Source organism: Nuphar pumila, chromosome 8 (assembly GCF_984573655.1).
Source record: "Nuphar pumila chromosome 8, dmNupPumi1.hap1.1, whole genome shotgun sequence".
NCBI classification, from domain to species: Eukaryota; Viridiplantae; Streptophyta; class Magnoliopsida; order Nymphaeales; family Nymphaeaceae; genus Nuphar; species Nuphar pumila.
Window position 1 is genome coordinate 119628375 of NC_143256.1, and position 15436 is coordinate 119643810.

The 15436-nt window shown below is 38.8% G+C and overlaps 1 protein-coding gene across 1 annotated transcript; it reads left to right on the forward strand.

The window, feature by feature from the left end:
• The first annotated feature begins 242 nt into the window (after positions 1-242).
• On the forward strand, positions 243-15201 carry LOC149830417 (AT-hook motif nuclear-localized protein 10-like). Its single transcript, XM_090016499.1, has 6 exons — positions 243-436; positions 569-1700; positions 2854-2906; positions 4773-4904; positions 14442-14603; positions 14723-15201. The coding sequence occupies exons 2-6, from the start codon at positions 1226-1228 to the stop codon at positions 14948-14950; spliced, it is 1050 nt and encodes a 349-aa protein (XP_089872625.1). The 5' UTR covers positions 243-436; positions 569-1225; the 3' UTR covers positions 14951-15201.
• Positions 15202-15436: the final 235 nt, after the last annotated feature.

A 15436-nucleotide genomic window follows, 5' to 3' on the forward strand; every position in this document is an offset into this window, starting at 1 on the left:
GCTCAGTAGCTTATCGTCACATCCATCTTTTTCCCCCTTAACTATTAAATGAATAATTTAATTTGAAAAACGACGAACCAAAAAAATAATAAATTAACAGAAATAAATAAATAAAAAGAAAAGAGGTGGGGAGGAAGAAAAGAGTTAAATAAAGTTCCAGGGTAGGCGCTAGACTTAATGCATTTATTTAATTATTTTAATTTAATTATTGTTTATTTATTTCGTACGAAGCCATTTCGGCGTGCTTTTGCCTGCATTTTAAAATAAAGACCCAGAGAGAGATAAAAAGGGAGAAAAATAAATAAATAAATAAAAGGGAAATACGGGAAAACCCACTATTTTTTGGTCCCTCTCTTCTCCTTTCGTCTCTGCAAACCCTAAATTTGCTCCTTCCTCTTTCGCTGGGGCGAATTTGGAAATTTGGTATTTTTCTCAGGTAAGATCTTGAGGATTTTCTTCCCCCCTTTTTTTTGTTATTTTATGTATTTTCCTGGAATTTAGTCTTGGTTTCTTGATTTTGTTTGGGAATTTAATCTGGAAATTGGGATTTTTTTTTCTCTTGGTGCAGGTGCGGAAATCAGGGTTCGAGTTTTTGGTTTTTGGGGTTTATTTAGGGTTAGGGTTTCTTCTGTGCTTGCCTTTTTGTTTCGGGTTTTTTTTTTGTACCCTTCGGGAATTCTTCGAAAGAAAAATCGCTTTTGTCTTCTTTATAACGCGGAATTTAATAAATTTCTGTTAAAAATCGGTGTCTTTTCCATCGATTTTTCTTGCTTCCGGAGCAAAATTTCCTCTTTTTAGTGTTTTTGTGAACAAAATTTCAGTTTTTTTTAAGGTTTTAGCCCGTTTTCCGTCTTTCCTTCTCTCTCTCAACTTGCTTCGTGACACTGTTTTCTTCTTCTTCTTCCTCTTTCGTTTGTCTTCCTCATTTTCGTCACTAAGTTTGGACAAAAAATAGGAGAGAAAAATCTCATCTTAAGGTTTTCAAACCGGTCCAGAAATTTATGCTCTCCTTGTGAAGAAATAGCATACAAAAATTTACGCGGTTTATGGTTTCCTTCCCCTGAACCAGTTCAGCTTGGAGCTTCTTCTCTTTCTCTCTCTCTGGTCCAGTGCTCAACGAAGACGACCACTTTCTCTTCTTCATTCGTTCTTCGTCTCTGCTTTGTAGCGGAGGAAGAGAAGGGGGGTAGGGATTTAGGGTTTCAAGGAGGAGGGAGTGGGATGAATGGAAGTGAGGGAACAGTCTCGGTTGTCCGCATCTGAGCACAGGATGATGGCGGGGAGGGAGTCGTCGTTCAACGTGAGCCTCCAGAAGGGCGGCGTCCCGGTATCGGCACAGCCGCCCGCGGCGGTGGTGCAGAACATGCGCCTCGCGTTCAGCTCGGACGGCACGGCCGTCTACAAGCCGGTAACCGCGGCGTCGCCGCCCTACCAGGCGGACGGCTCTGCGGCCATGATGCAGCAGCAGCAGCAGCAGCAGGGACTCGGGATGGGCATGGGGGGAGGGGGGTCGATCAAGAGGAAGCGCGGCCGGCCGAGGAAGTACGGGTTGGACGGCACCGTGGAGCTCGCACTCACCCCCGTCTCCGCCTCCTTGCCAGGCGGGTACTCTTCCTCCACCTCCCCGACGTCGCCCTCCGTCAAGAAGCCGAGGGGCCGCCCGCGTGGTTCGGGCAAGAAGCAGCAACTCGCAGCTCTCGGTCCGTACTCTCTCTCTCTCTCTCTTGTCTGACTGAGTCTCTGTGTGTGTCGGTGGGTTCATCTGGTTGTAGTTGGGTTGGGTTGGGTTTGGGGGTGTGTGTGGGCTCGGGCGTAGTGGCCATAGCGTGTTTTGTGGGGAATCGCCGTCGGGTTGTGCTTGTTGGTATTGTGGAAGCTTTTGTGAGATAGTATACTGTGCAGTAAATGTTTCTCGGGGAGCGGTATGGTGACTTGATAATGTTACATATATATTTTGAAATATTAATATACTTATATAATAATAATAAAATCTGGATTTTCTAGAATTTCTGATCAAATTAAAAATGAGTTGTTGAAATATATTTATCAGTGGATAAATAGGGAAAAAGGTTTTTGTTTATAAATATTTTCAAATTTTGATTTTGCTTCATCCGTCCACTCTTTTGCCCATGGCAAATGTTTTATCTTTTGGTGTTCAACTGATTTTACTATGTTAATTTATTTTGTTTTATTGTTCCTTTTTTTTGAAGAGTCTTTGTTGGTTTGTGAGAAGTTTTCATGAAAGGATTTTTGCCCAAATAGAACCCGTACATTTCTTTTTTTTTTTGTTTCTCTTTTTTACGGTAGTGGTTATTTTTCTAGCTTATGTTTTGTTGTCTACTTTTCTATGATGTGGGATTACTCTGAGATTGCTGAAATTTTCTGCTTTGACCTTGTCAATAGCGATACTGATCAGTGGCTATTTTTTGCTACAACATTTGAACAGAAAGGTGTCTCACAGAAGAGTTGTTCCACAGTAAGACATGATAGAGCCATATAAAGATGTGTTGTGCCCTAAATGGTCGTCATTGTAGGTAGCAAACCATTTTGTGTAGCTTTATCACTCGTTTGGTTTGTTGGTAAAACTAGTGTTTAAGTTTCTATTTTAAACCCCTTGGAATACTACTAAAGATACCATCAGATTTCAAAGTGATCCATGCGTAAGCATCTATCTGAGAGTGAGTGACCTGACAGTTTTTTGAAGCCCAGTGGTTGCTGTGTTAGAAGATTTCCTTTCTACTGTATCTTGTGAAGTTTGAAACACTGTTTGATCCTCTTTTTCTCAATAGTTTTACTTAACTAATATGATGTGCTGTTCTTAGAGTTTAATTTTTCTTCTTGAATGGATGACAGGATCTCCTGGGATCGGTTTTATGCCCCATGTCATTACGGTTAAAGCTGGAGAGGTTTTGTACTCTTTGCCTCTGAGTGACATGAGTGATCTTTTTGCGTTGTTCCTGTACTGATAAGCCTTGGTTTCACTCTTGCATTCATTTGTTAATCTTATGATATACTTGCACAATAGTTTGTGAGAGTGGGTGCCACCGAGTATTGGATGCATCTTTTTGAGCTCACCCCGTCAAAAATTCCCATGGTCTCAGTGTGTGCTCTTTGTCAGTAATAAGTGAATTATTTTTTGATAAATGTAACAATCATCTTGTTTCTTGAGTCTGTATTTTGAGATGTATCCAGTTCTCTTAATTACTTGTTTCTTCGGGGAGTACTGCTACGGCACTGCCAATTTCTGGAGGTGCAAGTGTGTAGGGATTCTGATGCAGGTTCAAACTGGATCCGATCCATATTGTCGTAAATGGCTAAATGTGTGATTCATATCTGAATCCGGTTCAGATCTGCAAATTATGTATTTTTTTTTTCTAATTGGATCCAGATTTTGAATCAGGTGGTTATTTAGCTCTGGGTGCATTAGAATCGGGTCTACACTAACCATTTTAGTTTTTTTTATATAAAAAAAGCGGAGATTAGCTGTTTCATCATATTTGGTACTATAGAACTTCTGATGGGATCTGGATATGGGACGCAGTATGTGGATTGGTCAGGAACGGGATTCAGAATGGACCCAATTTGGTAAAAGCAATAGTGGCAGTTCAAGCATGATGTGACCTGTATCCAATCCCACCAATTTCTACATTTTTGTGTGCACTGGTGATTTAATGAGCTTTCAAAATATGTAGATAAAAAAAAGTTGTAAAATGCTTCAGTGGTAGCGTATTGTTTCATAAAGTTAGTCCTAAAAATATAAAAGTTTCAAGTCTTTCCTTGACTTCACACCTGGTTAATTCTTTCTATTCAATCCTGCCAGTTACATATCTTTTGGATGGAGTATCATGAATCAAATGTTTTATTAACTGGAAAGCCCTCTCTCTCTCTCTCTCTTGGCAAGATGGCATGTATCCTATATTTTAGGAACAAATTCCATGAGGGATCTGAAAAACAACTATCTGGTTGAAAGTCTCTATAATTTACCCCTTTTCAACTTATTTCTTTTATCCTTTTCCACGGGTGTTTAATATTTCTGAGGATATGGACTGTGAATCAAACCCTATATATATTATGATATATAGTTACATGAAAAATATTATGACATTTTGTTACTGTATTTCCTTTTTAATATTAAAATTTAGCATGTTTGGTTACTGATGTTCTTAATTTTCTTGAGCCACATCTAGGACACGAAAGATAAGTCTTGATAGTTCACTGCTGCCCAATGGGCACTGAGAAAAAAAGTTTTTCCCTAAAGTCACCATGAGCTATTTACAGGTTTAACCCTGAAGATTATGCAAATGGCATCATGAAATGATGGATAATTTTGCATTTGGTTCGATCTTTGAAACACATCTACGATAGCTTCCTAGTCATTGGAATTAATTAAATATGCTATTCCGAGCCTGACATGATTATTTCTTGTTATAAGGATTCATATACTGCATGGTTAATTTATCCTTTGCTGCCCAGAATATGTCATTAATAGCAGAAAGCAGACATGCAAAACTGAATAACAAAAGTTTCATAGCAACAAAGTGGTGAAAGATGCTGATGCTTTTTTACCACAGCCTTGTTATTTTGTTCTGTAGCATATGCTTTTACCATGCTTCTTCTAGGTCTTTTGTATTTTGCATTTAATAGTAGTGTCCATAAATCAGATATTGTCTAAGTCATATTACAAACTAATTCCATTAGATGCTTATTGCTTTGCAATCCAGAATTTGATAACCTCTTGACTTGTTATCATATTGTGAATCTTGTTCGTTTAGGATATTGCTTCGAAGATAATGTCATTTTCGCAACAAGGACCAAGGGCTGTATGCATTCTTTCAGCAAATGGAGCTATTTCTAATGTGACCCTTCGTCAACCAGCCACATCTGGTGGTACTGTTACATATGAGGTTTGTGAAAATATAGTATAGCTTACCAAACGCTACTCTCTTTCTCTCTCTCTCTGTTTTGTATATGGTACAGAACCCATGCAATGCACATGAATGCAAGTTATAAACACATGCATACATAGATATCTTAGGCTAATTTTCTTCCTTTAAATTTAGCTGTTTGGGTCTACTGCTAGGTTGGATTTGCAACTGGATCCACCATGATCTAGTCCATACTCTATGTGTTTCACCACTCTTACTTTGATAGGCATGCAAACGGATCAGATTTGGGCTGGATGTGTACTGTAATTGGTTCCAAGTTGTAGGTGGAAACCGATGATCATGTGACATCGGTTTCCATTATCTTGATTGAGCTCTGTGATGAGCGCTTCAACATCTGCCTCTGAGTGCATGTGCTCCTCATCCTGATCAAGAAAACCTAATCAAACACCTCCAAAACCCAAAATCTGAAAAGGGGAAAAAAGAAGAGGTGCCAAACCATCGATTCATCACACCCCAAAAAACGAGAAAGAATTAGAAGAAAACAAAACGATGAAGAAGAATTGTGCGAAGCTCGTCTTTTTCAAGCAACTACACAATCGAAGGATCCATGGCAATGGGCAAATTTTCACCACGCCAGAGAAAAACTGACAAAGAAAACAAAAGGGGGTTGGGATGGGAGTTGGTGGGGATAGTGGTAGAGGAGGAGAAGGGACAGGGATTGGGATGAGAATCGGCGAGAAGATCACGCGCTCAACTCATCGCCCAGGACGCTGGGGGAAAAATGAAATAAAAATGAAGAAGCTGAGGGACGGAGGGACCAGCCTACCCTAAGTCGTCCTCCCTTCGAAGCTTCGCGGTTGGGGGAGTCTCCTCAATGGCAGCAACAAATAAGATGAAGGAGCTGCTCTCACGGCTAGGTCATCCTCCCTTTGAAGCTTCACGGTTGGGGGAGTCTCCTCAATGGCAGCAACAAATAAGAGGAAGGAGCTGCTCTCATGGTTGCAGCCCTTCATTGAGGAGAGGATGCCGATGGAGGTGGTGACACACCACTAGCGGCACTGAAAAAATGGCGAAGATGGCCGGACAGTCGTTGGAGGAAGAAGAGTGAAGGGGAGAGGAAGAGGGTTGGGTGTTTTAGGGCAAAAGGATGAAAGAGGAGGAGAGCAATGTTGACCTTAAGAAGAGCGGGCTAAAAAAGGTCGCCATTGTAATGAAATATGCGGAAAAGAAATGTATGTCCTACAATGGACATTCACACATAGAAATCAAAGAACAAGTCCAAAAGAGGACATACACAAAAGCCAATAATGGCTAGAAAGCATAAAATCTTATAAAGGCACTAAAAGGCTTGAAGAAGCCACACTTACAAAGGAGGAGACCCCACTTATTTATAGGCAAAAGAGGAGTGAGGGAGAGTTAGAGAAAAGCAAGAGAGAGGGACCATTGGGAGTCCCAACAAGGAGTCGTTGGGCTCCCAACGGTCACAATTGTGACCGTTGGGGGCCCAACGACTCTTTGTTGGGGCCCCCAATGGCTGTGCATTAAATGCACAAAAGGTACAAAAAAACAGAAAAAGAAATAAGAAAAAAAATAGGAAAAGAAAAAGGAAAAATAGAAGAAAAAGAAAAAGTCTAAAATGCCCCTATTGGGCGAGTTTACAGAACTACCCCTTATCGGGTAGTGTATGATAAATATATTTATATATATATATATAAATATATAGATAACATATATTTTAACACCCTCCCTCAAACTTTACGGGGATACAACGGAAAGCTTGTTGAGAAGAAACATGAAACGAGGAGCAGCAAGAGCTTTGGTGAAGAAGTCCGCCAACTGGTACTCGGATGTGACGTAGGGCAATGTTATGGTTCCTTTTAGGTATTCATCTCGAACATAGTGGCAATCCATCTCAATGTGTTTAGTACGCTCGTGGAAGGTGTGGTTGCTTGCAATATAGATAGCACTTTTGTTATCGCAACACATTTTCGAAGGAATTGAGATGACGATGCCCATATCACAGAGGAGACTTGTAAGCCACACAAGCTCCATGGTTGTAGTGGCCATTGCACGATATTCCGCTTCAGTTGAGTAATATGATACTTTATGCTGCTTCTTGCATCTCCAAGAAATCATAGTCACCTAAGAAAACACAAAAACCAGTGGTTGAGACCCTATCATTGTGATTTCCTCCCCAATCAGCATCTGTATAAGCAATTAAATCAAGGGATGATGAGAAGGAAATAAAAACTCCCTTAGTTATGGTGTTTTTAATATATCTGACAATCCTTAAGACTGCACTCATGTGCACAGTTGTAGGTGCATGTTGAAACTGACTGACAGAGTGAACTGCATGAGCTATGTCTGGCCGAGTGATGGATAAGTATGTCAGAGACCCAACGAGTTGACGGTAGGGAGTAGGATTCTCGAGAAGTGTCCCATCTTCCAGCCTTAGCTTTGCATTGATAACCTCAGGGGTTTCTGTCTTTGTATCATCCGAAATTCCAGACTTGGCACAAATGTCAGCAACAAGTTTCATTTGAGAGAGAATATACCCTCGGGGTGAATATGCAACTTCAATACCTAAAAAATATCTTAAGAAACCAAGGTCAGACATGTCAAAATTTTCTTTTAAAATTTTCTTAATATCATGGATTCCTTGCTCATCATTTCCAGTGATGATCATATCATCAACATATAGTAGTAAAATAACTACAGAGGACCCTGCACTTTTCACAAATAACGCAGTGTCAGTATAACATGAACGAAAATTTAAGCTAGTCATTACATTGCTAAATCTGTCATTTCAAGCCTTTGGAGCTTGTTTTAACCCATATAGTGCCTTTTTTAGTTTAAGAATTTTGTTTTCACCAATAGATACTCCTGGTGGAGGATCCATATAGACCTCTTCACTTAGTTCGCCATTAATAAATGCGTTCTTAACATCCAATTGATAGATAGGCCATTTTTTAACGGATGCAACCGCAATAAGAGTCCTAACACTAGTCATTCTAGCTACGGGAGCGAAGGTTTCTTCACAGTCTATTCCGTACTCTTGAGCATATCCTTTGGCTACCAACCTAGCTTTATAACGTTCTAATGACCTATCACTTTTAGTTTTAATTTTGAAGACCCATCTACATCCAATAGACTTCTTCCCAATGGGTAATGAAGTTATTTCTCAAGTTTTAGCCTTTTCAAGGGCACTAAGTTCTAGTTTCATGGCTTCAACCCATTGAGGAATGTTTTTGGCTTCATTATAGTGTGATGGTTCATGATAAGAGTGTAATGCAATTAGGCATGCCCTATATTTAGGTGTTAGGGACTCATAGGAAACAAACCTATTAGGAGGATTGGAGATTCGACTAGATCTCCTTAAAGAGGTTTCTTCTATGTTGGAACTTTGAGAATATTTTTCTAAAGCGCTTATGGGAGTTTCTTGACCACGCCTAGCATAGGTTTGAATTGACCTATTTTCAAAATCATTACTCCCATTTTCAACATTACTAAGAGGAGTATCCTCTAAATCATTAGGAACATCCTCTACGTGAGGAGTCACATCTTCTTGAGAGAGAAGATCAAATAAGAAAGCATATTCGCTTTCATCAATATCTTTATTTTTCTCAAAGCCGTTCTCATTTTCTAAAAAGGTAACATCTTTGCATACATATAGTTTGTTGCTTTTGGGGTCGAAGCACCTAAAACCTTTTTGATTTTCTCCGTATCCTAAAAACACGCATTCGATAGCTTTGGGAGATAACTTATCTCTTTTATGTGTAAGGACAAAACACTTACACCCAAAAATTCTTAATCTATTAAAATCGGGTGTTCTTTCAAAGAGTTTTTCATATGGAGATATATTTTGTAAGGATGAGGATATCATTCTATTTATTAAATAAGTGGAAGTTAAGGCGGCTTCGGCCCAATAGCATTTTGGAATTTCTTTGGAAATGAGAAGAGTCCTAGTGGTTTCCAAGATGTGTCTATGCTTCCTTTCGGCTAGACCGTTTTGTCGGGGAGTCCTAGGACATGACCTTTGATGACAAATGCCATTGGTTTCCAAGTATTTTTGAAATTCATTTGATAGATATTCTCTACCGGAATCGGATCGAAGAATGAAGATATTAGTTGAAAATTGATTTTTGACAATCATATGAAATTTTTTAAAGAAATTTAAAACTTCGGATTTTAGATTGAGAAAATAGATCCACATATCGAGTGAAATCATCAATGAAAGTAACATAATATGAATATCCTCCTTTTGATATGACCGGAGAAGGACCCCAAACATCCGAATGAACTAATTCAAAGGGTCTTTTGGACACAAATGTTCTCTTTGGAAAAGGGGTGGATTTCATTTTTCCAAAAATACAACTCTTGCAAACAAAATGTTTCTCATTACAAAATTTCTTTCCAAAAGGAAAGGAGTACATTTTTGAGAAGCTTGGATGTCCAAGTCTTTGATGCCAAGTTTCTATATTTTTATCTTGGACATGATTACAAAATGAGTTAGTGAGAAGTTTCAAATTGTTCATGTAGTAGAGATCTCCCCTCTTATGGCCTTGCCCAATCCGCTTCCCGGACTGGAGATCCTGTATAGAACAATCCTTGGTTGAGAAGGAGATTTCACATCCATGATCACATATTTGAGAGACAGATAAAAGATTTAAATTAAGTTGAGGTACTACTCTTACATTTGGCACAAAAACATCTTTTGAAAAGTCTAAGGTTCCAAAACTTTTAACTTGTAAAGAGGTACCATCGTCGGTGGAAACAAAAGAATTTTTGGAGTTGCTACATACATTGGATAGTCCATTTTCAATAGGGGTCATATGAAAAGATGCTCCAGAATCAAGAATCCAAGAAGGCGTACCTGGAGGAGAAGAAGAGGCAATGGCGGCTCCCGAAGTTGACGGCGATTTGAGTAGAATTTGAAGTGCTTCGGATAGTTGAGCAAGAGAAAATGACTCTTTCCCTTTCATTGGCTCCTCCTTCTTTTGTGAGATTTCTTCAATAATAACAACTTTCTCTTTTGGAGGTTCATTTATCTTTGGACAATTAGGTCTTATATGACCCGGTTTTTGACAATAATGGCAAATGGCTTTCCTATAATTGCCATTATAGTTGTTTTGCGTCCCAAAGTGTGGAGGCTTATACGCTTTCATATGATTGCCGGGTTTAGACACGGCAAAAACTTCATCTCCTCCTTTAATCATGCCAAGACGCGTTTCTTCTTGGCATTATTTCGGCTATGGCATCTTCCAATGGAAGCAGTTTTGATCTATGAAGAAGGAAGGACCTAACTTGTTCATATTTGGGCCTAAGCCTATGTAAAAATTGGAAAAATTGTTCTTTTTCCATTTGTTCTCTTCGCATTTCCACATCTTCACTAGATACCCATTTGGGTTCAAAAAGGGATAGCTCATCCCATAAAGGTCCAAGAGTGCTATAGTAATATCTTACACTCATTTCACCTTGCTTAATGGTACAGATTTTTTCTTGGATAAAGAATTGACGAGTAAGGTCTTTTTGGGTATACATACCTTTCATAAAGTACCATGCTTCATTGGCTAGGAAGAATTTAGCAATGTTGTCGCAAATCTTTAGCTCCACGTTGTTCATGAACCATGCAAGAATTTTTGCATGCTTACTTTCCCAATCTTCTACTTTGGATTGGTGATCTTCAATAGCCTTCATGCGAGCATTTCCTTCTAGAGCTTTTTCTTGATCACCGTCTATTTTCGTAGGTTGAAGTTGAGGTTCCCTAATGGTGCCCATAACATATCCCCAAAGCTTTTTACCTTTGAGGTTGTTCTCCATGGCGGCGGCCCACATCATGTAGTTAGTACCATTAAGCTTGAAGGAGAGATCAATCTTTTGTTCTCCTTCCATCCTATAATCAAGAATGGAGGACAAACCAAGAGAGAGGTAAAACTAGACAACTAGCTCAACCATATAATGAAATATGCGGAAAAGAAATGTATGTCCTACAATGGACATTCACTCATAGAAATCAAAGAACAAGTCCAAAAGAGGACATACACAAAACCAATAATGGCTAGAAAGCATAAAATCTTATAAAGGCACTAAAAGGCTTGAAGAAGCACTTACAAAGGGGGAGACCCCACTTATTTATAGGCAAGAGAGGGGTGAGGGAGAGTTAGAGAAAAGCAAGAGAGAGGGACCATTGGGAGTCCCAACAAGGAGTCGTTGGGCTCCCAACGGTCACAATTGTGACCGTTGGGGGCCCAACGACTCTTTGTTGGGGACCCCAATGGCTGTGCATTAAATGCACAAAAGGTACAAAAAAACAGAAAAAGAAATAAGAAAAAAAAAATAGGAAAAGTAAAAGGAAAAATAGAAGAAAAAGAAAAAGTCTAAAATGCCCTTATTGGCCGAGTTTACAGAACTACCCCTTATCGGGTAGTGTATGATAAATATATTTATATATATATATATATATAAATATAGATTACATATATTTTAACAGCCATTATATAGTTACTTTATAATGGTGACTTTGAATGTCACCGTTACAGAGTTACTCTATAACGTCGACACTACGAACGTTGCCGTTATTGTCTTGTTTTTAACAACGATTTTTTTGTCGCCGTCAGAAACACTGTTCTTTGTAGTAAATTAATGGCCATATAATGTCACTGTTATAAACATACCTATGACGGCAATATCTAAAGTTGCCGTTATAGGTCGTTTATAATGGCAACATATTTAACGGCCATATAATGTCTTCTTTATAAACATACCTATAACGGCGATATATAAAGGTGCCGTTATAGACAAGTCTTTAATGGCGACATTTGTGCTTGGCCAAGGCATTCACGGAGATATCTAAAGTTGCTGTTATTGCTAAGTCAATAGAGGCGACCTTTTTTGTTGTCGTTAAAGAGTTGCTGCTATTGACTTTGTTTCTTGTAGTGAAAGCTTATGGTGTTTTTGCTTTTTGTTGAAAGATTCAGTTCCTGTGAAAGATTAATTGTCACTCAATTTCTCTTCATGTTCTTATATTCTTTTTATGGGTTATATGAGATGGAAAGATTTTTTAACTGAATGACCTCACAGTCACAGTGTCTTCCTCTTAATTTCCTAAGGATTGAAAATTTTAAATTCTAGGCTGGTTTTATTTACACATGAATAATACATCTTCAAATGAAAAAGCATGACAGTAAAATTCAAAATAATAAGCAGTTTTATAACTTGAAGTGAGGGAAGTTCCTGATCTTCCACTCTAACCTGCTGGTATGCCCTTATGAGGGTAGATCAGTTTTCTGCCCTAGTGACTTTTGAGATCTTACAGAACTGATACATTCTACCAACTCTGTCCTGCTTGTGTTGCAAGAAAACTGTAATTGATTGCATCTTTTCAAATAGTGAAGATTTAATAAAAGCAGTTGTGACAATCGGATTCCACCTTTTGAATATGCTTTTCTTTCTCACCATCTTCTTTTTGACTCTTATTCATGGCAATGTTAATTTTCTTTCGTTTCATCAAAAGATGTAGGCCTCGTGCATGTATCTTCTACTTTTTAAACCCATATCATCACTTGCTCATTTGTATTCTGAAAAGTGCTGAATTGTGTCGACTTTATGTGTTTTATTTACTATCCATGTTTCTGTTTTGTTCTCAAAGGGAAATATGGGCTCTTTTAGTAAAGTTCTAGAAATTGTGTTGAGACCCCTTGAATAGATGAACTGTTAATTGAACCTGTAAATTAGGAATTAGAGAGTTTCACAAGTATGGGCCAATGCCAGTGGATGTCCCACCTGAGATCTTGAGTTTCCTGTTGGTAAATGTCCTTGGCCCCTATAATCTGAGGGTTTTTTTATCTTGCATGCGAGATTCAGTGGAACATGTTGGAAATTGCAAACTGCCTACTTTGTTCAGGAATTAAAATGAAAAATGGGAAGTGGGGCAGCTGGTCATTGTGTGCCTATTTATGGTAGCAGGAAGTGGAAGTTGGAATGATTTGCATCTGGAAGTAACACCACTAAAGATTTCAATGGGAAGCAATGTAAAGGTGGTGAGGAATCTTAACTAAGAGAGCTTCCTTCTGTGGAAGCAACAGTGTTGGAAAATATGTCATAACAAGCGAAAATCATAAGTTTTGTTGCTACATCTATTTATTATTAAAAAGAAAAACCTTTTTGTGATATCAAAGCAAGTTGAAAGTTGCATTTCTCAATTAGGGCCAATCGAGCTGCTTCCTTTGTGCAAAACATGGATCCAGTTATTGGAATTCACAATCCCAGTTACTGACCAAACATTCTTGCCCTCATACGTATGCTTCCCAGAAGCATCCCTGATGCTTCCAAAAGAGTTTCCTAGAAGCATAATTCCCACTAAGATCTAGAGCTTTGAGGAACCAGGGTTCCCCCAGTTCTCTGGTTTCAACTTGGAGTGGAATGTGGAACACCCAGTTTCTTTTGATGCTTTGGTCTGATGTCCAGCCCAACCTATTGTCCAAGGGACTCGTAGTGTTGTTGAAGTATTTCTTAGATCTCTTCTATTCCTAATATTAACCTGATGGTGAAGATGTGCTTTTTTCGGTGCTTGTATTGATGTTTATTGTAACTATATTGTGATAGAAATTTGTTCATTAAAAGAAAATATTCTCATTCATTCAAAACTATTATTTTGATAAAATGTCGTGGTATTCCTTAGAGATCACATTATCCTGTTCATAGCGGAAATCCTTGAATTGTCCGATAACTAATATATCAGAAGCATAACCTGTTCATAGCGGAAATCTTGTGGGGCCGATAACTAATATATCAGAAGCATTCGGGTAAGCTTCATGTTGTTTTTTACAATTCAAGGAATTCTGGGACTTAATATAAGGTATTTTAGGGTAAAGTTTACTGAGAACACTTCAAATAAAATGAAAACGTGATTTATCTTTCATTCTCGGTGGTGGTGCCTATTTCTTTTTTCTGTCTTATATTCTTTTATTCAGGGGATGAACTTGAATATTCTAGTTGACAATGTGAAGGGGGATTATGCCACCAATTTTATGCAGATCATTTATAAAATCATCTAGACCGTTGGATGATTAAATTTTACGATTTAGGTTTAACATTTTAAAACTGAACTCTCCTAAATGATGGCTATAAATTGATTGCTATGAATGGGGTAGCTCATAAATGATATTAAATGAGATAGTTTTCTCACAAGGGTTTGAATTTTAAATTATATCTGAACTGTCTGGATGATGTCACAGATGGTCAACACGGATGCGATTGCATTCACACAAACGTTTTAATTTTATTTTAAAAAGCTTTAACATTTTCCCATGAAAAACCTCTTTGTTTTTTTCCCTCTCAAGAAAAGCCTTGCTCATATTATCATGGGAGTGGTGTGTGTGTGTGTGTGTGTGTGAGAGAGAGAGAGAGAGAGAGAGAGAGAGAGAGAGAGAGAGAGAGAGCACGTGCTGTCATGCACACAGGTTCGTTTTCTTATGCTGCCCGACTTTAGAGGGTCAATAATGCTTAGTTTTAGTAAAATTCTGTTAGCTTGACTGGTAATCAATGTTTATGCAGGGAAGGTTTGAGATTCTCTCTCTTTCTGGTTCCTTTCTATTATCCGAGTGTGGTGGACAACGTAGCCGAACTGGTGGATTAAGCGTATCTCTTGCTGGACCCGATGGTCGAGTACTAGGGGGAGGAGTGGCTGGGCTATTAATGGCGGCATCCCCTGTACAGGTTTTCCTTACGACCCATCTCTCTCCCTCTCAGTTTGGATGTTTCTGTGTCTGGCATTTCTACTGCATCTCAAGTTAGTTAAGATTAAAATCCTTGAAGCATTTGGGTGTTTTCCACAGGTGGTCGTTGGCAGCTTCATTTCAGAAGGAAGGAAACCTGAACCCAAAGCATCAGATCTTTCTGGCCCCACAAAAATATCCTCAGGTGGTGCCACAGCGGCTGGTAGTCCGCCTTCAAGAGGAACATTGAGTGAGTCGTCTGGTGGTGGCCCTGGCAGCCCACTGAACCAAAGCACTGGTGCCTGCAATAACTCTCAACAAGGAATGCCCAACATGCCGTGGAAATAGTCTTGTGGTGCTCGTCATGACATCTCTCTTTGTTGTTCGTGTAATTTATAAGCAGGAGTAGAAATAGAATCCGCTATATCTCTTGCCTAAAAGGACGCATACCTCTGTAACTTATGTACAACCCTGTCTGAGCTTAAGGTGCAGAGCCTTCTGCCTTCTGTCATCTTCCTACTTGCTTGGTCAGTTCAAAGACTAGGTTTCTTTTTTGTTTTACTTTAATCTGAATCAGAGGTTAAACCATATCTCCTTAAGATGGCTATGTATGTGCATCCTCTCTCTTTCTCTTTCTCTCTCTCTCATATATATATATATATATACATATATATATATATATAGTTAAAGTTTGCTACAGAATCGACTTAGCAAAACCTATTAACATTTTGGCCCTACTTTGTCACATCTGTCATCATAGATGTGATCTACATGTTTTATTTAGGAAAAAGGCATTTGAATTGGTGGAATACGACCTTGTACAGTTATTTTCGG

Coding starts and splice junctions, on each gene's coding strand:
- LOC149830417 (XM_090016499.1), top strand. CDS start 1,226: ATGGAAGTGAGGGAACAGTCTCGGTTGTCCGCATCTGAGCACAGGATG. Junction 2,907..4,772: donor TTACGGTTAAAGCTGGAGAG/GTTTTGTACTCT, acceptor TTGTTCGTTTAG/GATATTGCTTCGAAGATAAT. Junction 4,905..14,441: donor GTGGTACTGTTACATATGAG/GTTTGTGAAAAT, acceptor ATGTTTATGCAG/GGAAGGTTTGAGATTCTCTC.